The sequence below is a fragment of the Pan troglodytes genome, chromosome 5, assembly GCF_028858775.2.
Source record: "Pan troglodytes isolate AG18354 chromosome 5, NHGRI_mPanTro3-v2.0_pri, whole genome shotgun sequence".
In the NCBI taxonomy this organism is placed as follows: domain Eukaryota; kingdom Metazoa; phylum Chordata; class Mammalia; order Primates; family Hominidae; genus Pan; species Pan troglodytes.
Window position 1 is genome coordinate 124,143,343 of NC_072403.2, and position 27,553 is coordinate 124,170,895.

Sequence of the window (27,553 nt, forward strand, 5' to 3'; positions counted from 1 at the left end):
CCTGATTAAAATTATGTCTGCAAAGTAGAATTTAGGGGCTAGTTCAGATTGCCTGACAGATCAATGAGAAACTCTGAAAAATAAAGTATGATATGCAGACAACAGGATGTTAACGTATTTCCCTTACAGTTCTTAATACTGTGTCTTGTGCTAAGTCAGTCTTTGGAAATATTTATTGGGGAAAAATGAAGGAGAAGGGAAAAGCGTGAATTAATGAATTTGTGTCTGGAGCAAATAAAGGAAATTAACATGAACCCAAAGCTAATACAAAGTTGCAGCAATCTCTCATCCCAGGAAAAACCAATGAGCCTTACCCAACTACCATGAAACTAAGCCATAAACAATCTGGCAGGGCTGCTTGTAGGCTGGGGTTAAATTTGTCAGAGTTCTTGTTGGACGGATGAAGCCCCTCTCTGCAGAAGAAAACAGGCCCATTGTAAGATGTTAGGCCATTCTTTGTGCCCAAAGTGACTATTGTGCTGCAAAAATGAGCTAATTCCCAATTCTGTCCCCTTATGGCTCGATAGATGCTTTAGATTCCTTGTCAGGGCTTTAATTCTGCCATGGCAGCCATGGGAAGCAGTGACCCTCAAAAGCAAAGCCACCAAATTTCTTTTGCCCTCTAAATGCTCAGAATGCAAGTATGAACTTTCCTCATCTGCCTTCTTTCAAAAGGTTTATTATGAAACTCCCTAAAAGGCTTCAATGCACATTCTGGGAGATTGGCAGAGTGCTGGAGGCAGGGAGAAAAGGTCCCTAGCTCTTCCACTTTCTAGCTGGTCAACTTTGAACAAGTCTCTTGACCTTCCTGGTTTTCTATTCCCTTATCTGCAAAGTGACGATTTAGACTAGATGGCCTTTCAGGTTTCTTCTAGCTCTGATAATTTTTTACTTTGAGATTGCAAAATGTCTTCTGTTTTACCTTCAGTGCTCTGGCATTTAAAAAACAGAAAACAAATATGACAACAATAAAAAAAGTATGTTGTTGTGAGGTGAATGGTTTGGCTCTGGGTCCCCACCCAAATCTCATATTGAATTGTAATCCCCAGTGTTGGAGGTGGGGCCTGGTGGGAGGTGATTGGATCATGAGGGTTGTTTCTAATGGCTTAGCGTGATTCCCCTAGTGCTGTCTTGTAATAGAGTTCTGAGATCTGGTTGTTTGAAAGTGTGTAGCACCTCCCCCTTTGTGCTCTCCCTCTCTCTCTCTCTCTCTCCCCCACCTCCCACTGCAGGCCATGTGAAGATGTGCCTGCTTTCCCTTTGTCTTCCATTATGATTGTAAGTTTCCTGAGGCCTCCTCAGAAGCAGAAGCCTGTACAGCCCACAGAAGAGTGAGCCAATTATGCCTCTTTTCTTTATAAATTACCCATTCTCAGGTACATCTTTTTTTTTTTAATCCAAAGAGTAAAGTGAAAACAAGTTTATTGGCAAAGCATAGGAATAAAGAATGGCCACTCCATAGACACAGCAGTTAGGTATGACTTTATAGCAGTGTGAGAATGGATTAATACAGGAGGAAAAGTTCATTTTTCAATAAAACTGACTCCACTTAAAAATGAAATTAGCATTCTGAACTTTTAGCCAGTGGTTAAGAAAGCTATATCTAGATAATTGATTGCAGATAAGTGTTGGGATTGCCATTTGGACACCAACTGTGTCTCCCCAACATGAGAAATGATATCTCTCATGTGCTTGGTCACAGGACCAGAATAATGTAGGAAGAAGGCTCAAAAGAATCTGGTTAGCCTTCCTGTGTTTGTCAGTGTGCTTTATGCAAGACTAGATCCATGGATCTCTGAGTATGCCCAGGGAGGTCAAAACTGTTTCTAAATAATACTAAGATGTTTCTTATATTTTGCATTCTCATTTTCTCATATGTATAAGGTGAAATTGTGTAGAGGCTACACAACACAAGATATCACACAGATTGATGCAGAAGCAGATGGCAGAATCCATCTTCTTCTATTAAGCCAGATATTAAACATATTTTCAAGTTGTAAAATATGTTTGTTTGATAAAAACATATTGTCTTAACATGCAATTGGTATATTATTGCTATTTTCAAATGAATTTATAAGGATTAGAAAATTTTTCAGTTTAAATTTCAAATGCCGTAAATATTGGTATATATAGTCCACATTAAAAAAAGCTCTCTGGTATCTTTAATAATCCTTAACAGTGTAAAGGTTTATGAGATCATAAGTTCTGCAAACTGCTCTCTGTGTAGATCAATACTTATCCAACTTCAATGTGCACGTGAATCCCCTGGAGATCTGGTGAAAATGCAGATTATGAGTCAGGATGTCTGCATCCTGAGGCTCTGCATTTCTAACAAGCTCCCAAATATCATCCATGCAGCTGGTCTGGATTACACTCTGACAAGCAAAGGTCTAAATAAAAATACCTAATATTGGCAGCACTGTTTGCTAGTTACATACAGGGTTGGGCCTGAGCCTCAGTTTCTAGCATAAGACAGTACATCTTAAAGAAGTGACCCAAGTATCTCATAACAGTACCATAAAGAAGTGACCCAACTATCTCATAAATTACAAAATTAAAGATTTTTGCATTTAGGGTAGCTTGTTATTTTAGTAACCTATGCATTCATTCACTTAACAAACCTGAATTAAGCAGATATAATAGACAATGAGCCATATCTGTTATTAAAATGAAGAAGACCTGGTTCCTGCCTTTGAGTAACTCACAGACTTGTGAAGAAAACAGACAGGTCAACAAAGAATAATACAGTGTGTGAAGGCTATGTCTGAGGTATGCAGAAAGTACATACCTGCTATGGGACAAAGATGAGGGAAAGGCAGCTTTTAGCTCTTCCTGAGAAAGTTGGAGAAGGCTTAATGGAGGTGGTGACATTTGAACTAAGCCTTAACGTCGTCTTTCAAGAAATCTCAGGTAGAAAACAGGGGAACAAGTTCAGGCACAAGAGAGTGAAAGAACAAAGTATGTTTAGGTGGCAGTGTGCTCAGTGTGGCTGGAGGAGAAACTCCTGGAGGATTTTGGAAAGAGGGATGCCTTGATTGGGTTGTGTTTTTGAAAGACGTCTCCATTGCTGTGTGGGAGACAGAGTAGAGGAAGGAGAGTCTGGAGCAGGGGATGGATGATGAGTTGTTGGGAAGCTGTGTCAGTGGTCAGGGAGGTTGTGGCTGTGAATTAAGGCAGTGGGAAGGGATAGATGAGAGCTCTCTCCTAGTTTGAATTGGTAGGATATGATGTGAAACTGATGGTTGGGGAGGTAAAAAAGGAGGTCGATGGAGCATGGGGGACCAGCAGAGTAATGCTGTCACCAACTCAGGTGGGGAGTATATGGGGAGGACCAAGTTCAGGTTGGGAGAGAAAGGATGAACAATGTATAGATAACTCATTACTTGCATTCAGTTTCTGTCATATTTTTTTTTTTTTTTAAACAGAGTCTTGCTCTGTTGCCCAGGCTAGAATGCGGTGGTGTGATCTTGGCTTACTGCAACCTCCACTTCCTGGGTTCAAGTGATTCTCGTGCCTCAGCTTCCCAAGTAGCTGGGATCACAGGCGCCCGCCACAATACCTGGTTAATTTTTGTATTTTTAGTAGAGATGGGGATTTGCCCTGTTGGCCAGGATGGTCTCGAACACCTGACCTCAGGTGATCCTCCCACCTCGGCCTCCCAAAGTGCTGGGATTATTGGCTTGAGCCACTGTGCCCGGCAAGTTTCTGTCATATTCTTATGTTGATGGGCACACAGCAACAGGGGACTCCATTGAGCTGTCCAACCTTAGAATTCTTTGGACACAAAACTTTCTGACTTTCTTTCAGAACTTCAGTTATCATGGAACCAAACTGATGATGCTTTCCAAAATTTCAAATTTTTCCAGGTTTGCAACAGATGGAAAAATTGTCAAAGTTTTCATGAAAGGATTATGCACTTGATCTAGATACCAATTTACAGTTGCAAGAAAAACAGGAACAAGAAGTCTCTATAATCAGTTTCTTCCTGTTCTTCGTCACCTGATGAATATGCTGGTTTATTGATCACACATCCTTAGTCTTACAGGGACTTATATGGTTGATTTCTGCCTTACACAGTAATAAAATAGAGTTCAAAAATCATGAAAATGCTAGTGTCTGCAGAAACTGAGATGTAATATCTTTGTTTTCCTGAATAGGGTTTTAATTAAGCTCTGAGACTAATAAGAAACCAATTAGCCTTCAATATATTTGATTGCTTCCCTTCTCATTGTGCCTAGGGTAGGCTGGAAGTTCATCTGGGTGAATTAAATTAATGGACAAATTAATTCTTAATCAAAAGGAAAATGAGGAGCCCTGTGCCTGTGGTGAACTTCAGGTCAGGTTTGTCCCATTCTAGTTCTGGTCATTGGGCTCCTGGCTTTCTCCTAATGACAAAGCACCCATTCTTTAGATGGTAACTAACCTTAGTTAGAGCTCCTTCTGGGTTCTATGTACTTAAGCCTCTAGGGCTGGGATGAAATATGGATTATCTGTGACCAGGCATTTCTGCCACCAGCCACCTATCTGCTTCCACTTGTTTTTTCCCCTCAATTTTTATCTTGTGCCTCCTTCTAGTACCTTCATAGAGAGCCAGCCATATCCACCAGAGTTGCCTGCCTTTGGGGCCCCACTGAGCTGACTCAGCTGAGAATCCTGTCCAATGTGTTCCAGTTCTCATAAGATGCAAAGTGGCCCATTAGAAAGACACTCAAAACATAGTAGATTTCTAAGCTGTTTTATTTTCATTTAGCCACTATTCTATATTTGAAAGATTAGTGTTCCACCAGTAAAAAAAAATCTCTTTGCTTGCTTGATATGTGTAAAATGGTAGCATAATTTTGTATACTCTATATTTTGTGCCTGAATGGCTTAGGTCAGCTTTACCAACAGCTTAGTTAAAATCAGTCTGTAAATTTTAAGTTCAAATTGACATTGGACATTGGAATTGAGGAAGAATTAGAAGCAGTTGAAGGTGAACAAGGCAGATACAGAGGTCTTATATGCCTTCAAGATAAAAGCAAAGTAAGACAAAATGAAATAAAAGAAAGCCTTTTATTTTTGGTTGCTTACAGGAAATGAGAGAAATGAGGTAAGTCAGGCAACCTGCAAGAACTGACTGAAACACTGGTCATGACAGTGAGCTACAAGAAGTGTTCATGTTGGAGCCCTGGCTTCTCTGACTCCCTGAGAGCTGAGAATGAACGATAGGGCAGAAGCTGAAAGACCTGGGTCTTCTCCGTCAGTAGTCTGGGATAGTGGCACCAAAGGAAACAGAAAAAAATGAGTTTGATTCCAGTGTGACACCACAGACTTAACATATTTGCAACTAAGTGAAATAAAAAATTCTTTTTATATTCATGTGCAAGCATTTTCTGTTCCTTCACTTACATTTAATTAAATATAAATATATCTTTTTTCTTTTTTTCTTTTGTTTGTTTATTGTACAGATGGGATCTCATTATGTTGCCCAGGCTGGTCTTGAACTCCTAAACTCAAGTGATCCTCCTGCCTTGGCCTCCCAAAGTGCTGGGATTACAGGTGTGAGCCACCACGCCTAGCCACTATATCTTCTTTCTTTCTAAATTAAATTTATAAGAATATATCTATATGTGTAGCTCTGGGGGATAGGAATGTGGGTGATTTTTACTTTGTACTTCAAGCCATTTATAATTAAAATAATCTGTTTAACAGGAAAATTATACTAATGTATCTATATTTTTGGTCTGTTTTCTTACACTGAACATATATTACATTAATGAGGGAAAAAAGATATTTTTCTCTGGACAGGATGAGGTGGAGAAACCATCATTAAGATGAATAAAATGGCTATTTCTTTTTGTATTCATTTTCTGCGTTGGAACAAAGTAGTTGGAGGAATGTTGGCAGCTTCACTGAGTGCACATGTAAATGTGTATATGCTAGCCCATCCCTAAACATTTATTAGAACCTGTTATGTCACAGGACCTTGGAGGGAATCACATGATGTTTGTTCCTCTCACCACTAGGTCAGAGATAAAGCCATGATTGCTCCCATTCTGACAATGTCATTGTAAAAAGGGTGGCTTAGTCATTTCTTTCAATAGACACTAGCAGGAGGGACTTCTTCCCTCTTTAATTTATCTCAGTCTTTCATAATATTGACTGCCTAACAGCAGCTGATGTGCTTGACAGTCTCCACTGCTTTATATTTTAATAAATCAGATAACAAACAACCTTTCATTGGTCAAATTATCAGAGATGTACATTATTAGTTCAAGTGTATCCATGGGATTTTTCCCCCCCAAATGTCACTGGGATTAAAATAACAGGAAACCGGAGATGGAAGCATTAGAAAGGGGTAGACTTTGGCAGCTGCAGAAGCCTACACTGTGACAGAGGACATCCTGGTTGTAATGCTTATTTAAGAAGATGGGGGAAGGGAAAACAAATATCAGGATTAAATAAACACTACAAAGAGATAGCAACATTAGTATTTTGTCACTTAATTCTCTGTCCCTAGAGAAATGGCAACTTCTAGGGTTAAAGATCAATAAAAACATTTGCATTTGCATTTGCATCTTAATGTGTGAATAAAATATCACTTTCATGTACACACCTTAGAGGCCATTTAAAATAAAAATTATCTAATAGGGACAATTATGCAAATGTTGAGTGCATTTAAATAAGTATTCTTATAGCTTATGCAAAAATACTCTTGTAGTTTTGGAAAACCTCTTTTTTGCCAGATGGGAACTTCAAGAATTTTTCTGCTGTATCATACAGCTCACGAAGGAAAACATGCTATTTGAGCATAAGTTCTTATAAATGCCCTCTATGACTTCCACTGAAGCCACTTCTGGTAAATATTTCAACACCCATTTTCACTTAAGTTGTCAGTCCATTCATTAAAAATGGGAAATATGTAGCAAGTACTTTTCTGCTGGAAGACTTCTCAATCTTTAGCACAAGGCTCTATCATGCTTCAATGAAGAAGAGTCTATTGGAGAATTCATTTCAGTTAAGGAAAAAAATAGTCTCCTGGGGGCTTAAACACAGACTTGCAAAGACCACAAGGGCAAAGCTTTCATTTTCATCAGCTATTGGGTTCAAACTTAAATTTCTTTTTTAAAAACTAATTTTGATCTATAGACCTGGTTATTTTAGGTTCTAAAATAGGCTAGGCAACAACTGTTTCATTCTCCTGGTTTATGTGGAATGAAGCCAAACATATGGCAAACTATACGATTACAGAGGAATTTGGATGTATGGGTTCCCCCTCTATGTATCATTTTCAATCCCACCACCATTGGTCTACAGCAGGCAACCAGCTGCTGAGGGTGGTGGGGCAGGAGCCTCCGGGTGCACGTGCACACTCATGCATATGCCTTGGTGGACCCTTAAAACAGAAGTAGTTTATATGAGTTGTTTCACAGGAAAAGCTGAAGGGTGAACAAAAGCACTTGATTAGCAGTTTGCTCCTATGTAGCTCAAACATCCAAAGAATATTTTATCTTCACCCAAGATGCAAATGCCCAGTGAAGTACGTGAAGTGTTATAGGTGCCCCAACTTACCACACAGTATCCTGAGCCGTCCAAACACTCGTTGGAATTGCCATTACAGTCGCAGGGCACACATTCTCCCGACAGGGTGCGAAAGAATCCAGCATTGCATTTCTGCAACAGACACACCAAACCATTTTGATTATTGAAAAGATTGATTTTGGTCAATATTTTCTGAGAAGAAATCAGAGAAAGTGATTATTAAACAATCTAAACATTTCTAAAATGAATATACTAAATGATATATACAAAACATACTAAAATAAACTATTTATACTACCATTCAGTGATAGATGATGTATATATAATCTTCTTTGTTACATAACTTTTTCCCTCCTTTCACTTTTCAGGAGAACAGAAATGCCTTTAACACTGTCTTATCATTGCAAGGAAGAATAAGAAGGTATTACGTAACAGTAAGGGAGAAAAAAATGCTAATGTTTTCTTCCAGTATAAGCAAAACAAAACAAGACCACAATTAAGTATTAGTCAGGGTGAGGTCATGCTCCCTATAAATAAAGAAAGACTTCTCGTTTCAGCAATCACTAGCTATAGGAGAGCAACTTAGCTATAGGATAGCAACTGAGTCTTTCATGAACTTCAGTTCTTAAAAGCATCTGTTTCTTCAGATGCTAACATGTTAAAGGGAGGGATAAGGAAGTTAATGAGTTCTTACACTTGTCAAGTCCTGTGTGGGTGCTGTTCATATATGTATTTCATTTGTCTTCAGAATGCTGCGAGGAACACATGACTTTCCCTTGTTCTTGTGATGAGCTCATGAGATTGAGAGGTGCTAAGTGGCTTTTGGGGATGTTAAACTATCCTGTCATGCACCAATTGACCTGCACAATCATCAGCTGCCCTCCCCAGATATCATTTGTGTGCCATTTGAGACACATTATGAGATTGTTCCTGGTTTATGCGATTAGGCTGTGGATATGCATTTGATATTTCTTTGGAATGTCTCAGTGATGAAGGGCAGAAATGGCATTATGGGCCTGGAAATCCGCTCCCTGCCCATCAGACAAGCTTATGTCTAAAGAATTCCAGACAGATAAGAATCTACTTTGTTTCCACAGACTTACAGAGTCCAAGATTTCACATCATACACCCCCATTGACCCATTGTAGTTTGCACTTCCCTGGCGACCAGGAAATTTTCATTATATCTGGCTGAAGTCCCTCTGATTGCTATGCAAACCTATTTCCCCTTGCTTTTTACTCTGTAAAGAAAGAGTCACTAAACACCATTCACAGTATTTAAAAAAAAACACACATCAGTTCACACTTTAAAACTAAAATTTAATAAACCCCATTTGGAGGAAGTTTAATAAAGAATAACAACATTTGTCTATGAAAAAAAGGCAAGGAAATTCCACATTTCCAAGTTAGAGAAATAAGGCTAAGAGATCAATTAATAATTTTTTAATGGAGAGTTGTGGTTGATGGTAAGCTTCTTAGTTTCCACTAGAAAACAAGAGAGGGAAAGGCACTAAGATTGCAGTAGGAAGCATTTAATTTAGACCATTTAATTTCACATTTTTAGTCTTTGCCACAAAGTAAAACATACATGTTTTCATTGCGATGCAGTACACAGATTGGTATCTATATCTATATTGGTGTAGATATGGAGATAGATATAGATATCCATATATATGTGTCTCAGAGAAAAGATTCACAAAGTAATAATGTACCTAAAACTTCTCTATTGTATTTAAGAGTATATCCTGGTCATGACCCATAAAATTGATCTGATGACCCATGAATGTGTTGCAGTTTTGCATGACTGCAGGGTTTTCTTTATAAGAGTAGTGGGTAAGAGTAGTGACGGTCTTAATATTAGTTATCTTAGTAGCCTCTTAAATGGTGGTTTCTGAGCTCTCTAAATGACCATATTACAGTCTTCTGGGGAGCTTCTGATTCAGTGAAACCAAAGAATCTGCATTTTAAAAAATAACTTTTGTGTTTTAGAATAACTTTAGATTTACAGAAAAATTGTGAAGGATCTGCATTTTTAAAAAGCTCCCCAAAGACTCTGATATTTGGCCAGGTTTGGAAGCATCTCTCACAATGCCCTGTATATATTAATTGCTCAATGAACACTTGGTGATTTGGGTGGTTTGGACAAGGACAGCAAACTGGAGACATATATACTATTGGGAGCCCACAGAATATACTGATAATCCATCCACTGCTCTCTGCTAAGGCTGGATTTCATCTCAACTCTTTGTCAACAGTCCAGCAGCCAGTGCCTAGATTGGACGGCATGCAAGATGAAATCTTTGTGATGTGCCAAGTTTAGGAGGAGAGTTCACTGTGAGAGCCTGTCATTATCCACTTACCACTCCCCAATCTGAGATTATGACCTTGGGTGAAGGATAACTTGGCTCTGGTCTCTTATAATGTGGGAGATGGGAAGAAAAGGGAGGTAGGAACAGGGCTGTGTTGAGTCATTTGGCCCCCTGCCGAGAGGGTGAGGAGGGCTGGCAGGGAAACCTGGCACACTACGTTCCTGCTGGGCCTTGTCCACCTGAAAGAATTATATTTTTCAGTCATCTATCTGGGGGCCCTGGGCATGCCCTGCTAGAGCACATGTCCTGGGTAGCTTGGGTCTGGTGTTGTGGAACTTTGGAGGACTCCCTGGAATGGAGTTTTTAAGTGGTTCAAGAGAAGTTTGAGTGTACTGAAGGATGAGCTGTTTAAGATTGTTTCCTTTAGGTGGAAATATTTCATCATGGCTCCAGTGAGTCCTGTTATTTATTTATTTTTACTGAATCTTTCTTTGAAATTTCAAAGGACCTGGCAAAATTGGCCTTTTTGTAATATCAAAAGGCAGATATTTCCAAGTATGAAAGTAGAACGATATATTTTTAGTTTTGCTCCTGGTTAATGTAATCGTTATCCTTAGTAATTCTAACACCTGTGCTATTTAGAGGCCTGTGAGAGCTGAATGGATTCTCCAAAAATTAGTGTCTATTTTCTTTTGGAAGAGTCTCCACAGTTTACTAAACAAAGATGGTGTTTGTGAATGTCTATGTATGAGAGACTAAGAGAGAAAGCCTTCCAATCAATTTTTTGATACCACACTGAATCCTCTTTTCCACATGAGAAGCCTGTCCTATACTAGACAACTGTAAAAACACAATCTTAGCATTCAGAGGATCTGTACCTTCTGGGGTGCCATGGTCTTTTTAAAAATTGATAGTAATAACAAGGATAATGATGATGATAATTATAATATAGTGGCCATCAATGTCATACAACTCCAAGAGTTCAGACTGATCCAAATCTTTCTTTGCTATAACTTGCTGCCCCTCATAAATAAATACATACCTAAAGTTTATTTAATTGAACAGGAATATCTACCATGTTTAAGTCACTGTGTCAATTATGTTGCACAATTCTCTCACTTGACACCACAGTAGCCCTATGAGGTAGGTTCCCTTGTCTTTGTTTTACTGGTGAGGACTTTGTGACTTACAGAGATGTATTACTGAAGCCGGCTAATACAGATAAGAAATGGTGGACCCAGGATTTAGATCCTTCATTTTTTCCCTCAAGTTTTAGCTCTTAACCATCTTGTGTGCCATTAATATATTGAACCAAACATTTCTTGTTGGACATTTAGGTTATTTCCAAATTTTTGCTGCTATTAACATTTCAAAGCAGGCTGAAATGGATAAAAAATGTAAAATGCCTCCTTTAAATCCCAGAAAAAAATCTTTGCTAATAGACACAATACTTAAAAATACATAGTTATTAATATATGAAAACCATTGAATGGGATATTTACTTTTAAAAATATTTATTTTAGCCAAATTTTCTCTTTGACCAATTACCTTCCACTAAGTCACTTGTAGATCTTTTACAGCTCTTTATTATTAAGAGACTCCTATTATCACAGCTTGCCTCCTGCTCTACCATTAAGACTGAATTAATCAATACCATTTACTTCTGCCTTTGAAAAATAAGAGTGAAAATTCCCATTTGCTTACTTTGTTATATTTAGTATGAGGTCTGGCTTGGAGTAAAATCATTCTATGTGTACTTGCCTAATTTTACATTTATGGAAATGAGAACTAGATGTAACTTTATGAGGAAATGAGTGTGGTGTATCTACATGTGTCAATTACATTTAAAGGAACTGGGATGACAGGACATGTTGTTATCACTGCAGAAGGAATTATTTCCAGAGGTTTATCATATGATCATAATATTATTTATTTCATAAGATATAGTTATAATGAATTAAGATTGTTTAACAAAGCGGACCAAGTGAATGACCTTTATACGAGTATCTGATTATTTTTGTCTTCATTTGAAGAGCCCGTTGAGAGCACCAGAGTCATACCAACAATACTGTCATTGGATATAACATTTTAAAAATTTTCTAAAAATATTTAAATCACTTTCTTTTGAAGGATAGTCCAGTATGCATACTTTGGCTATGGCAAACTTTTAAGTCATTTGCAGTTATTAAATAAAGTGGGTACCAATCTAAGTAACAAAATTTTAGTTAAAAAATTTTCACAAAAATCTCACTGTTTCCCAAACACTATCACAGAGGAGCTAATTAATTGCCCACAAGCCACTACTTTTGCATAGATACAGAATCTCAGAGAACTTCAGAATTTCTGTTGAGAAGCCTGATTTACTAAATCACTTACATACTTGAATAGATCTTCTAGGGATCTAAGGTCCCTAATTACCCATTTAAACAAACTAACAATGGCAAAAATTGATGGGATTTAGGAAGAGCTTGAAGTTGTCATCTGAGAGTATGAGATAAATTCTGAAGTTTCTAAGTCCCAAAGAGGATCAGACCCAAGTCTCCAGCTCCAGCAAATGATGAAGAATTAATTATAACAAAATTCCATCAGAAAGAACACACTCTACAGCCCTAGTGTCTATTCTCATAGGAGCTGATTGGAATAGTTATTTGCATTGTGTTTCCAACCAAAGATCTACGAACATATGACATATATTGACTCAACTCATCTTCCTTTCTGAATTAGACTTAGAATTTGATTCAACAACTTTTGCTTCAGTTTATTGAGGCTCCAAATAGAAAGCATAAAAACAAAAACAAACCCAAAATCCCTCTAAATTCATTCACTGGTGTCCAGAATCATTGCTACCATCCAAATTAGTCTTCTTCAAATTTAACAGCCCACATTACATTATCTTTCTGCTTAGGTTTTTGTATGTATTTAATGAATCCACTTTTTTCTTGTTTCCAGACAACAATGATTTTTATTTCCAGTTTAGTTATAGTGAGTTCCATGTTTTGTTTTAGCAAATAATAAAAGTCAGCTTAAGATAGAATGTTATGCTCAGTTAGGAGCTAAAACTGTGTGCCCTTACTTAAGAGTCTGTGGTTTCTGCACAATGCTGACTTCCATCTGCCTAAAACTTGGGCAGACTTAAGAATCAGATAGTATTCAAGGATTTTCTAGTGGGGAAAAACATGATTTAATCTATTGAAAAATTTCCAAAATATTCCACCCTTTTCTAAGGAGGAATGACTTCTGAGAACATAGGAATATATTAAATGAGTAGGTATTTCACAAGCCATTTTTTTCTGTGTCAGTAAAAATAAAATATGCAATATCTGAAATGGCAAGCAGTTCTGAATTTAAGCTTTTGCTAACTTTTGGCTCCATATGTTTTTCAGATAGGGCTTAACATGTCCTGATTTTTCGTGTACAAGCCTATAAAGTGCCAAAATGAGTTAAATGGGTTATGTGTTGCAGTTACCAAGAAGTTGGCTTCTTGATTGATTTTACTTGAATCCGAAGACAATTACTCACGCATCCTCCCTTGGGTATCTCTAAGCTCTTGTTTGCATAATTGAAATTCCCCACATTTTAATAGGCAAAGTTAATTTTTAGATTTTGACAGCGATTTCACCATAACTCAATTAGGAAAGTGGTTTCAACATTCTTCGGAGGTTTATGCAGTTCAAAGGCATTTTTTCTTAGGTTGGCATAATAAAGCTAGGCCAAAAACCAAACACAGACTATGGTGCTGGTTTCCCCTACTTGGCCTAGAGAGTTACCTTTGTGCTTACTGCTCAGGCCCTGTATCCGCCATGCCTTGCTCAGCTTACAAAACACTCCAGCTCTCAATTTAACCATCAATAAAATAGAGACTGTGACTTAGAGCCTGAGGAATTCCAAGGAGCACAGAGCCATCCTAACCACTCTTAAGCCAAGTCCTTTAATTTTGTAAAGAGTGGAGACAGGGTTATCACATGTTTACATCACATTTCTGTGGCTACTCCTCAGCACTCTTCATGGGCTTCATGGGTGGAAACCAGTGCTCCACTCACAGCTCTCAAATAACTGTCCCTAAACCCTGTTCATCAACTATTTGAACTGTAGATACCAACAGCCTTGGCGTGTGTTGAAGTACTTGCTACGCTTGCTAATAAATAGCCCTCTTTATTTGTCTAATTGAAACAATCAACTAAGAAAATCCACAGCCCCTACAGCCGTACAGGTTTTCTTTTAGAAATGTTGGGTTTGAGGATGATCGTATTTATTAATACTAATGAACATTTCTTTAATTTGCTTCTTGAAAATTATTTAAAGTAATTGTCAAGTCACTTGTTTATAGTAGAGATTGTTGCTTATATAACATAACGAGGCTTCAGTGGTGCCTTTTTTCCTTTGGTTTTTCTAGAAATAAATCTCCTGCTAACATCTGGCTTTCTGCTCTGGGTTCATCTCACATCGCCTCCTGTAACTGGCTTGTTCTTTTCACTCCTCGCCTTCCAAGCTATGGTTACACAACATAGCCTCTGACGCTGCCAGATTTTTTTTTTTTACATCTGAAAACTGACTCAGTTTTATTTAATTTACTGGGGCAAATGCCTTGGACACATTTCCAAGAAAGGAAGAGATGCGGCACACAAGGGTTAGGAATAAGAATGAGTAGACAGAAATGACTTCAGAATTATAGGCATTTAGGGGGTTTTTATTTGACTCCTTAGCTGCTTAGAAGGAATCAATGTTGTGAGGTGAAAGACATCTCTGTCATCTTCATCTGGTTTTTATAAATCACAGCTAATAATTTACTGACAGACACCAAGCACTGAGCTAAGTGCTTTTTATGGATGATCCAGTTTGATCATTACAATTTAATGACCTATAGTCTTGCAAAAGTCTGCCTAAATTACTTTTCTTTTTATAAGAAGTTTGGAGGATGAACTGTCTATAAATGACAACAGCTTCTCTTCAGTGTACTCAGTGAAGGCAGTTGGGTTGTTTCATCAGTGTCCATTGCTGGTAGATGAACCTGCTTCTGTCTTGAGGTCCTGTGGGTATTTCAGTGCTATTCTCACCCTAGATTTCTCAAGATGCAAGGCATGAAGTGAAAGTGACTGGCAGGACATGTCTTTCCTTCCTTTTGCTCTTCCTCACAGGTTTTTGCATCACTGAAGAAATGGTATTGTGAATTAATAGGAAAAAATAAATGTATCCCAAACTTCTATTGTACCCTCTTACTCTCAGCAGCTAATCCTGCTTCTTTCAGTGAAAACACAGAGGCTATTGGGTGGGAACTCTCATACTGTCTTTTTTTTCTAAATTCCCGTTTGTCTTGACTCATCCTTGTGTCCTCTGCCCATCTCAGAAGCAGTACTCTTTTCACTGTAGGAAAGAGAAGCCCTCTATCTGTGCTCTGGGATCCACGCATCTCTGGCCATCACACCCGGCCCCATCATCTGGCCTTCCTCTCACATACCATGCACTTTCACATCCACAGGGATGAGGGGAGGCAAAGAGAACACTTAGGTGCTTCATCCTGTGTTGGATGAGCCTTGACGTCTTTACCTAAGAATATCCTCCCTCCCCTTTATTATCCTCCAAGAATATCCTCCCTCCCCTTTATTATCCAAGAATATCCTCCCTCCCTTTTATACATATATCCTTCCCTTGGATATATATCCAAGAATATCCTCCCTCCCCTTTATTATCTGCCTCCCCTTTATTTCCTTCTTCTTGTCCAGCAGATCTTGAGTGAGAACTTAATCGCACTGGCTCTGCTTCCTTCATGCTATGCTGATCCATGCCTCCATCCATCGTCTGGCTCTGCTTCCACTGCACACTGAAATTGCCCTCACAAAGATGGAATTCCAGTACTTAACATTGTTGATGGCTGTGTGCGGTGGCTCACGCCTGTAATCCCAGCACTTTGGGAGGCTGAGGCAGGTAGATCACTTGAGGTCAGGAGTTTGAGACCAGCCTGGCCAACATGGTGAAACCCCAACTCTATTAACAATATAAAAATTAGCCAGTTGTAGTGGTGTTCGCCTGTAATCCCAGCTACTTGGGAGGCTGAGGCAGGGGAATCACTTGAACCCGGGAGGCGGAGGTTGCAGTGAGCCGAGTTTGCGCCATTGCACTCCAGCCTGGGCGACAGAGCAAGACTGTCTCAAAAAAAAAAAAAAAAAACAAACATTTTTGAAATTTCTTCCCTCCTTGAAGTTCTCTCTTCTCCTGATTTCCAGGACAACTCTTTCTTCTGGCTTTTCCCCTGCCTACCTTTCTTTCTCAGTTTTTTTTTTTTTTAATTTAATTTTTTTGGCAGGGGACTGGGAAGGGGCAGAAGCAAGTGGTTCATCTTCTGCTGCTTCTACATTGCTGGTGTTCTCCAGGGTAACCTCCTTAGCCCTCTTTTCTATCTATACACTTTTATGTATGGATGAAATTTGTGGATGATGTTAATCCCTCCCCCAATTTTATCCTCCAGCTATATTTTGGTAATTCCTAAATCTCTCTACATATCCCTGATCTTACTTTTTTATGCCACCCCCTTGTTTCTAAGTGCTTGTTAGAGAAGTCCATCTCCAATTTTATAGGCACCTGAAGTTGAGTGTGTCCCACACTGACTTTATCATAGCCTCTCCCAAATCTCTTTTTCTCCTTATATTATGTTTATATTATGTCTCAGTTAAAGATAAAGAATATATAACATAAAAAGAAAAGGTAATGGGCTAACACTTTTAAATTACATTAATGTATTTTGCATTAAAGTAATTTTTGGAAATACTTCCAGAAGAGGGAATTCCTTAAGGATCAGAGGATGGTTTGCACATAGAATGACACAATGTAAGCACTCAAGTTATCTTACCTTTCAGAGTCACTGTGCTATTATTGTTTATTTCGAATCTGAGGTTTAAATGCAGATATATGAAGTACCACAGAGATTAGAGTCTCAAGTGAGATTGACCTTACACAGTTCTGAACTGTTATAAACTTACTCTCTAAACTGATACCCCTACCTATGCTGGGGTGGGCTGTAGGACTAGGAGTTCTCCAAATTTAGTAAACAATGTTTACTAAAGGTTAAGAAATTGGAATGTGCTAATTTGAAGTTTACATATTTGTTATATTATCAAAACTCAACAGTAACCACAGCAACTGCTTAGACCTTAAACAACAAAAGAGTTCTCAGGGAGGATAATTTTGTCATTGACATTGTTTAGAATTGCTGGCACATGGTGATAATAAAAAGCAGACTGAGTTTTAGTAAGTTTTATTGTTGTTTTTAAATTCTCTACACATAATGCATGCCCTTGCGTCCTCCTGGGTTAGGCTGTTCCTACCTCCTGCCTCCCTTTGTAGGCTGCTGCCTTGTAGAGTTTATGCTCTGCCTCTGAAATACTACCAGGGAGATTCTTCCTCCTTGTTCCCAATACCACTATTTAGTTCAGGATCTTGGTGTTTCTCTCTCGGATAATTATAATTCTCTCCACTCTACTCTCTCCATCACCAGAAGTTCTTCTTTCCAGTTCATTCTTCATTACCAGAATTAATTAAAAACCCTTATCGTACTACTTTTCTACTTTGAACCTCTCAGTGGCTCTTCATTCATTACCTACATGAATATGTAAAATTCCTTAGCATGACATACAAGGATCCAACCTTAAACTATTTCTTTAGGATCAGCCTTGGCTCCCTCTGCTCTAATGCAATCACATACCCCACCACCCTCATAAATATCATGCTCTGGCCCGCCTTGCCTTTGCATATACTATTACATATGCTACAGAGGCCTGGGATGTCTTTCCCTACTTCATCTCACCTGGGAACTATTTCCCTAGACTTTCAGACTCAGTCACTCACATGGCACCTTGCACAGACTTCATCAGAGCACACGGAACATGACATTATAAATTTTAATTTATACTCTTGCCTCCCTGAAATCACTGTGAACTCCTTCAGAACAGGGATAGTGTCTTACTCATTTTTGTGTCCTCATCACCTATCGTAGCCATTCGCAAATAGCAAGTCAATGCCTAAAATACGTTAGCAGAAAAATGGGTTTGAATTGGTAAAGAATGAGGCAAGTGAGGGCAAATTGTGCCAACACTTTGGAGAGCAATTAGGCAAATTTCACAAGTGAAGATATCTCTAACTACAAATGAATCTTTTAAATACAATATTGAGGAAAAAGTTGCAAAGGAGAAACAGTATGATGTTTATACTGTATTTTAAAACATGCAAAATAATATGATGTAATATATTGTGTAGGGATACACATATATAAAGAAAAGTATGAAGAAAGAAATAGGAATCTGAGAAATCAGGCCAGTTAAGGGTAAAGGAGTGGGGATGAGACTGAGAAAGAGTCTCAGGGCTTCGACTATTTTATTTATTTACTTATTTATTTATTTATTTATATTGAGACGGAGTCTTGCTCTGTTGCCCAGGCTGGAGTGCAGTGGCATGATCTCCGCTCACTGCAACCTCTGCCTTCCAGGTTCAAGCAATTGTCTGTCTCAGCCTCCCGAGTAGCTGGGATTACAGGCACCTGCCACCATGCCAGGCTAATTTTTGTATTTTTAGTAGAGATAGAATTTCACCACCTTGGCCAGGCTGGTCTTGAACTCCTGACCTCGTGATCCACCCGCCTCGGCCTCCCAAAGTGCTGGGATTACAGGGGTGAGCCACCATGCCCCGCCTGACTATGTTATTTCTTAAAATCCATGGAGGACATACACGTTCTCATGAAAGAATGAAAGAGAGAGGAAAAGGAGCAAATGAGGAAAGAAAAAGAAAAGAAAGGAAAACAAAAATCCTACTTAGGTTGTCTGGATATAGGATTTCCATGTCTATACCCGGTGAGATCTCTAAAACATCATCTCTAGGAAGTGACTAATGTGGTCTTGACAATAGATTGAGACGCTTGTGTATAATTTCCCCAACTTCCTGGTTATTCACTTTATGTATCATTATTATTAACACAGTTTAAAAATAAGCAAAGTAACATTCCTTACTTAATTTGTCCTTCCTTTGTTTTTCACCTTACAGCTAGCAGCTGCCTCATCCCATGTGGCACATTTCACACATATCTGTCTTAGTTAAAGCATACATCAGCCTTTAGGTTCTTCTATAATATTTGAGTGGCTACTAAATCTGATTTCCACTAATTATTTTATGCTAGCAGTAAAGCTACATGTCCCAGGCTACCTGTGCAACTCAAAGGACTTTTAGGGTGCTTATTTATTCTAGTTGGGCCTTACTATTTAAGGCAGAGGTAAAAGATCCTCAAAATAGTGCACAATACTCCCATTTTCCAGTTGACTGAGAAATTACAATATTAAAATTTAAGTAAGAGGGTTTACAGGCCAGTTTTCTGTCCTAAGAAAGGATCTATGACCCAAACTCAGACAGTCTTGCTTCCTTAGGGATCAAGAGAGCTAATAATGGGAGCCCTAACTATCTGTGGCCTTAGACTGGCAGAACATGACAAGAGTAACCCACAAGCTCAGGCCAAAGGTTGCCCTGTCCAGCTGGCCTGGAGTTGAAATGGGGGAACCAGGAGAAGATTGTGCAATAATTCAAATGAAGTTGAACTACGGAATTTAGATTATGTTCTTATAGTTTGCTAAAAATTTTTTATATAATCTCTTCCTTTATATGAAGGTAAAATAATTTGTCAGTTAAAGCAGATGGTAGTAGATGCTTTTGGGAAGGTTTCCTCTAGACAAAAGGAAATGGAAAAAGCCATGAATTTCAGGAGGGGGCTTGTCACTGAGGTAGTCAGGCCCAGCAGGAATAATCAAAATTCACCTAAGAGAGTTTAAATGAAGAGAAAGAAGAGAATTAGAGTTTACCGAATTGTAGGCAGGTTAAGGGAGCAAGGAATGGAGAGGGCATAAAAGCTAGAAACAGTAAAATTTGCAAAGATCTGCTCCCTCTAGGGCCCAAGGGGATAAAGAAAGCCTGTTACACAAAGCCAGGGAAAGCTGGAACTGTGGAGGAGGGGAGCTTGCCGGCGGGAGCTGCCATCTTGGGGGTCATGGCTTCTGCCTGAACAGCCGTGCTGAGGCAGAGAGGAAGTGGAGCAGAATGGCCCCAACTTTCCCTTCTCCTATTACTTTCCCTGAAATGCAAGGGAGCTTGCGTGCTGTAGCCTTTGGGCATCAGTCTCTTGAGGCAGGGGCAGATCCTGGATCTGGGGGGACAGGTGCAGAGTCACCAGCACACCCTCGTTCTCAGGGTGCTGGAGCAGTGGTAGGAAAGACCAGCTGGCTCTTGATCTGGGGACTATTCAGTGGTCAAGCAGATGTGCGAAGTGATATCTGATTCACTTTCTTTCTCAGACAGTCCAAGGTCAAGGACTCTTTCAAATAATGAAGTTGCCTTTACCAAATTTCAAAGGCTTATTGAAAAATGTTAATTTACCAACTAGGATGGTTTTAAACCCTAAAATAAAAGCACAGTCAGCTTTTGTTAGAAAATTATTAAATATGACACCAGAAATCCCTGTGGCTCATAGACTGAGCTAGAAATAGGCCAAAAGTTTAGGATTACTTATATTCAGCTTCTTTCAATCATGTCTTCCTCATGGCCCCATTTCTCACTTCTTTGTTGATGGAGAGCAGCCCATCTCCCTTGCTTTCCCCTCCTCCTCTTTAAATAACCCTAACCCTCCTCAGCCTTCTTCAGGCACAAGTCTCTGAAAACAGCCAAAACCATACCAACACCCATTATCTCCTCCAACATCCTGAACTCAACTTTCCATTTCAAAAAGTTGAGTTCAACTCTTTGAAGTCATCTCTTGCAAGATAATTGTTCTTTGTTGAAATGGAAAGGTCTTTTTAGCTGTAACTATTCTAAGCCTTCATTTAGTGGTGACAACAAAATTTCGCATGGTCTCACTGGGGGCCATAGGTAGGAAATGGCATGGACATAAGTGCTTCTTACAAGGCATATTTCTGGAATAGCTAGTAGAAGACTGAAAAGAGCTAACAAATGGAATTCTATCCATCTGGGGATTGAAGTTGCACTATCTAAAGAAAGATGGATTGCACTATCTAAAGAAAGATGGATTGCACTCCGCATATCATAATTCCTCTATCATAATTTATAACAACTTGAGCAAAATGACATTTTCCCCTGTTCAATTGATGGAGCATATTTTCAGAGAATCAAAATAGATAAGGGTTTGTATTCAAAGGTGGGATCCATGTCAGCTAGTCAATTTTGATAGGTTTCTCAATACAATTGTAGTGAATTAAATGTTAAATGAAAGAATCAAGAACATTTCATATGTGGGGAACAAATTTCTTTAAAATTCTTTGTCCTTTTTTTTTTCTTATGCTTCTAATAGCTCTGTAACTACTTCTATTTCCCCAGGAACATGCACATTTACGTATTACTTCTTTAGCATTTACATACAAAATGGCTAGGATATGATAAATCTACTTTTTGCCATTTTAAGAAATGTCCATGTATGTCTGTGTTCAGTCCCCATTTGTTCACCATGCACCTGGCAGCTGTGCAGTAAATGCTTGTTGAGTGAATGAATGAATTTCTCCTCCAAATATGCTTACATTTAAGATAGCACAGCCTCTAGACCTAACTGATTGATCTGCCATGGGCATGACATGACACACTGCAATCTATTCCTTGCAGTGGATGTAATTTCCTATAGTTAAGTCCTTTGGAGACAGCCTGAGGCAGCAGAAAGTCTGAGATCATCAGTATTTCAGTTCCAGCTCTACCTGGGTGACCTTGCCCAGATTATTTAACTCTCGGCTTTGGTTTCCCTTTCTGAAAAAATGGGGCTGCTCACCTTATTACCTTCTAGAATGGTTGTGAGGATCAACTAATATTTAATGCATTTAATGTCCAATATAAAGGCATAGAAATTGTTCTGTAACTATTAGTTTCTTCTCTTCTTTTTGGACTTGTCTGTACCAGGGTCATTTGTTTTAACTGGTTCTCCTGAGTGAGCTGCAATTTTTTTTTTTTAGGGCACACAGCTTAGCAATGTTTAAGTTAGTGGTTCCTTGTCTTTCTTCCTTGGAAGACTTAACTCCCTGAGCACAGAAACTGGATTCGCCTGAATTGTTGCTGAATCCTCAGTGCCTTCATAGAGCAGATGCTTAATCAATATGTATTGGACGTGTCTTGGCATTACAGAAACACAGAATGCCAGAGCTGGGAAGGACTGTATCTAGTTCTTAATTTTAAATTTGGGAAAACTGAGGCCTAGCGAAGAAGGAACTTGTTGAAAGCTGTTTACATAGAGCAAGGTGATGCACCATTAGTGCTCTAGTCACTCAACTACGCTTCTTGGTGAGGATGATCATGAAGAAGAAAATGATGCTGGAAAACTGTGGCGTTATTGCTGAAGCTCACACCTCTTTTGGGGCTGCAAACAAACTTATGCCGTCCATCTCTGCCTTTCCCTGGAATACCCGGGATAAAAGTCATCTCTGTTCAAGTTTATCAGATTTATCAAGAGTCTCATACAAGATATCCCATTAGTATGTCTCCCTTTTTTCTCAGGAAAGTGCCATTGTCATCAAAAGGTCTTAATACCACTCCACAGTCATCTTGGAGGGGAGAATGCAGGTGACGGATGGGGTAAGGTGGAGTGACCTCTCTTAAGCAAACTCAGGTTTGCTCCATGAATGTGTGTGGCTGAGTCCATATGGACACCCAGACTATCAGATAGTCCTCAGAGACTGCCCATTAGGCCTCTCTTATTACTTGGTTTGACATATGGCAATTATTCTTAATTTAAATACAATAATTTATAACTGATGTTTTAGTTTTTAACAGTTTTTATATAGTGTAGATAGAAATAGACCATGAAGCAAATAATGTAGATCCCTCATTAGCAAAGTCAACCTCGATAGAAGTCAGTCGTATGACATCCAGCTGTATCCCTGACACCTCCTTTGTTCCATTTGAGGGATCTGACAATGGGCCCTGGAAAAGGATGCCTCTTTGTGTAATATACACCAGCATGTGTGCAGGTGTTTCCCTCATGAATCAGAGGCAGATGTCTGCTCAGGCAGAATATGTGGCAGCTTGACATATGTCTGGCCCCACCTAACAGGAAAACTGTGGCCCATAAATTGTACTAATAAAATACCATCACTGCAATTCTGACTGAGCCATGAAACCAACACCTTCATCCTTCAACACTAAGGAAGGCTATACCCCACGGAGGGTTTGTAACCCGTTCCAAACTTAGGATTGTGTGTTGAACTCCCACTCTGTCATGTGTTTTATGAGTCAAATGTTATGAGACAAATGATAATGAAATTCTACTCCAAGTGCTCTTATTTGTAAAATGTGAGCAGTAGAACCCATTTAGCAAATATTTTACAACTCTGCTATGTGTCAAACACCTAAAAAGCCTCAGAAGAATGGATCTTTAGGCTAAAATCCAAGTATTTCAGAGTGGCAGTCGGCTCAGGGACACTGGTAACAAGGCCATTTTCAAATAGTTCATTAATAAACAAATACACCAAGCACCAACTGCTTACAGAAAGCAAGGCAGATGAATTACCATCCGGAACACTCAGCTCCTTAATTTGGGGAGCTTATTTAAAAAACAGATTTTGCAACAAGTGGTAAATATACAGGAATATAATTTTAACTACAGTATCATGAACCATTCATAAGCTACTTCTATTCCTTTTAAAGCATGAATGGTATTCAAAATTGCTACAGAATTTCCATCCTTTTCATGTTATTTAAGGGTATTTTGTATTATTTCTTCCCCTAATTTCCCTTCCCTAAGATTTCATTTTTAGATTTTTGTGAAATACTATTTAATGTAAATATGTATTTTCTTTAACTTTTCATTTATAAATGGCATAATGTGTACATTTCTTTTGAGTAAAAATTTTGGAGGATAGTTTCAGAATTGCTTTACAATATACCATCATTTTGTAGCTTTGAAATTTTGCCCCCAGATAACTGTTGTGATCGAGATAGCTATTCTGTTACAGCACGTTTCTAAAAGTGAAGGTAAAGAACACAAACTAAAGTGAAAAGAAAATGACTGCAAAGGGAATGGCAATGTCTGGGGTGCAACAAATCTAGTCTTCACACTGCCATTTTAATGACAACAAAATAATACACATTTATGAAAGGAAATGAATGGGGAAGGCTGAGAGTGTTTGATTTAAAGCAATTCTGCTATCTGTCATTTGAGGGAAAAAAATGTGCTGATTTTAAAACAATACTTTCATTACAGATGTTTCCAGACCCCTTCCCTGATCCAAGGAAACAAAATACCATTCAGCAACAAGCCCAGATTTAGAGATGGGGCTTGTTCCAATATAAACATTTCTTAGCTAGACCTTCTCCATGAAAGTGCATAGTCAATTTTTCCATATACAGTGGGAAAGACAAAGCTTTTAGCTTAAAAGGCATTCTCACTCGCAGCACGGAGCTCCTGGAATGAGCAGCCAGGGACACCGTGGTTGACTATTGATGTCACGCCAAATGCTATCTTGACTTGTTCTTCAGAATTACACAACAGAATCGTATCAGAGCATACATATACCATGAGCAGAAAAGTAGGCACTGTTTTGGCTTTCAGTATTTGGTATGGTCATTTATTCATTTTGTCTCTGCTTCATGTACCACTGGCTATCCAGGGCCCAGCCCAGGGGCTGGCACAAAATGCGTTTTCAACAAATAATTGTGGAATGCATAAACAATTTTTTTTGGGCACCAATTTTAAAAGGAACTTGCACAAGCAATTTGGGGAATCAGAAGATGAATCATGGACCCTTCTGGCCTTCAGGGGTTCAATGGGGGAAATTTAAGTTGTATCTGTAACTTACTAGAATATTTGGAAGAAAGTGCTAAGAGTTATAATATCATGAGAGGTAAAAAGAAATGCTGAGTGAGCTAAGAGGAGCAAGAGATTACTTTTAACATGGGGAAGAGCGGGAATCAAAAATGGTTCTTTGGTAGATGTGCGGTTTGTGGAGGATTTTCTGAAAGGAGGAAAGCTGAGGCTGAAAGAAAGCATAGGGCAATTTTTAGTTTACTCCTCATGAGGTAGAGAGGCTAAACTTATATTCTGTCTGTTGTTTCATTGCTTCAAGCAGGCATCTTTCACTCCTGGTAATCTCTCTCAATAAAAACACCAATGAATTTACTTTTTTTCTACTTGCTGGGAATTTCTTTGGAAGGATTAGTTTAATATCAGCAATTAAATTTTGTGACATCTTCAGCAACCTTCTAGCTTACAGTATACTCACATGGACACGCCACCCTCTCTCCACACATTGTAGATAATATTGGAGGCTTGCCCTAGTTCCTGAAATAAGTGTTAGGCACATCTGGAAGCCTTGTTAATCCTTTGTGGCCACCAGGATCCCATGAGTCACTCTCATGTGGCTTGAAAGTTAGGAATCTTGGAAGCAGTAATAATTTTCAAGTTATAACTTATACATAGGAAGAACGTCATTCAACTATAAAAACAAATTGTTTTTTATTTTTCATTCTGCCATTTGATGCATTTTACCCAAAATGAGCTAAGCAAGATAACAAGAGGAACACTTGGTTTTGTGATTCTCTGAGTAACTGCAAGACTGGTTTAATGAACTTAGAACCTATCAAGAATGAAAACAAGAACCTGGTGCACCTGGTTTTTCAATACTCTACTGTCATCGGTATATGACAGAAGGTTTATGTCATAGGTTTATGACAGCTACTCAGTGACTAGCTGAGATATAGCACATAAAGTATTCTTATAAAGCTTTGACTACATTTTAGTATATTTTTTCTTTTTTGAAATTTGTTAATTTCTAGATGATTTGAACTAACTCAAAGGAAATTCATGCTGATTCATGACTTTGAGGAGAAAGCACATTTTCTAGATAAACATGAGCTTGTGTTAGCAGATTAAAAAAAAAGAGATTGTAATCAAAACCAACCTAGTTTAGATAATCTCAGATGAAGATCTAATGTCATAACTAAAAAACAGATCCAACACGTAGCTTTCAACATAACTGAATGGAAGAGAAGACAAAAAATGTGCTAAGAAAAAAATAACAGAATGCTTATTTCCACCGAACACTTTGATATACTGCATGTCCAAAAACATAGGGCACAGGAAAAATGTGCTTCATCTGCCAAAGTAACCACAAATACTGTTTGAGACCAGGAAGAGCCCAGCCCTTTAATAAAAACCTAGAAGTTTTGAGAACCTTACAAATATCTTTGGATATCCAAATATCTTTGGATATCCAAATATCTTCGGATAATACTCATAAAGATGATTACTCTGACCTTACACAGACATCAGCTTCATCTTAAATACAGTATTATTCTCACCATACTGAGGATCCTCCTGACATCAAAGACTAGGGTGAGAATGAGGCATGAAAGTGCCCGCCATTTTGAAAATGGACCATGGAATGGGCAGGGTTAGAACTGTCCTGCCTCCCCAAAACCTTCCTATTTTGCAGACCATGTGGGGCTGCCCCAAACCCCTGAAATACCCCTTTTTCCTTGTCCTCTATTAGGTTCAGGGCATAGCTCAGCAGATGCTGTTCATAGCAAAGTCCCTGGATTATATCATAAAGTTCTATAGTTCTGCTGGGAATTGGCAGATTTTCTCGAGAAACAGGTATTATATATATATTTTTGCTGTTAGAAGACCAGGGTGATTTGCCTGTGACATTAACAGTAGAAAAATTCTACATATAAAAATGGAGCTGCTGGAACTCAGAATTGTTATAAATCAGGTTGAGAAGGTCATGGAGGGGTACAAGTGCCAGAGTGGACCACTTTGGTGCTATCAACGTTTCATTTTCTTCATTAATTTCTCACATTTCAATTGTTTCGGTACATGATAGGGAAGTTTCTTAAGGTCATGTGGAAACCTGACCGATCACTGTGTACAGGAGGAATACCAGACATGATATGGTCTAGGAATTTTAAAAATTAATTATTAAACTTTAAAAACAAAAATGTTATTGTTCATTTTTGAAATAGATCTTTCTTTCTTCCTTTTAAGATCAAGGATGTTTTGTTTATTTTTATGTGACCACCAGAAAACTCTAGCCGGAAATTCTGAAATCTTAATGCACTTGAATGCTTACTTTCTAAGTATAGGTGCTGAGAGCATGGTTTAAGGGGTTGATAGCATATGGGGCCAAGGCAAAAAATGCTTGAAATGAAAGAAATGGGATGCATGATTTGGTTATAAATTAAATTCAAAATTGAGATAAATATAATGACCAAAGGCGAAGAGAACTTTCAACGTTTTAGCAATTGAATTACTTAGTTCTACGACACAGATGACTACATAAGTTACAAGGCGAAGGTAAACATGGATATATTCTTGTCTGATCCAGCTCACTTAATGTCTCAACACCCCCGTGACGCCGTCCCTGCTCTGTGATGCAGTAGAGAAAGACAACTGACCCCAGAGCCAGGAAACTTGGTTGTGGTTCCAGTTCTAGAAACCCTGTGTGGGAACTTGGGGAAGTGACTCAACTTCTAGCTCTGGTTTCTTCCTCTTCAATGATGTTAGCAGCATGATGATTTCCAGGCTCTTCACATTCTAACAGTCTAGAACTCTGTGAAACTTCCTGCTGTCTCAACAAGGTTCCACGCTAGGAGACTTTGGGCTTATCATTTAACATTTCCATGCTTTCATAAATTAGATGAATAACCTCCGGCCTGCCTGGTTTGTAAGATGGTTGTGAAGATTAAAGGTGGAAATATATAGGAAAA

At 38.6% G+C, this 27,553-nt stretch overlaps 1 protein-coding gene across 3 annotated transcripts in view; it reads right to left on the bottom strand.

Annotated features, from left to right (window-relative positions):
• Nucleotides 1-27,553, bottom strand: part of LAMA4 (laminin subunit alpha 4) — a 145,665-nt gene that overhangs the window by 99,912 nt on the left and 18,200 nt on the right. For all 3 annotated transcript variants that reach the window (XM_009451861.5, XM_518696.9, XM_054686192.2), the window contains exon 3: nucleotides 7,552-7,653. In XM_009451861.5, coding sequence (XP_009450136.3) covers nucleotides 7,552-7,653 — 102 coding nt within the window. The remainder of the gene's footprint in view (nucleotides 1-7,551; nucleotides 7,654-27,553) is intronic.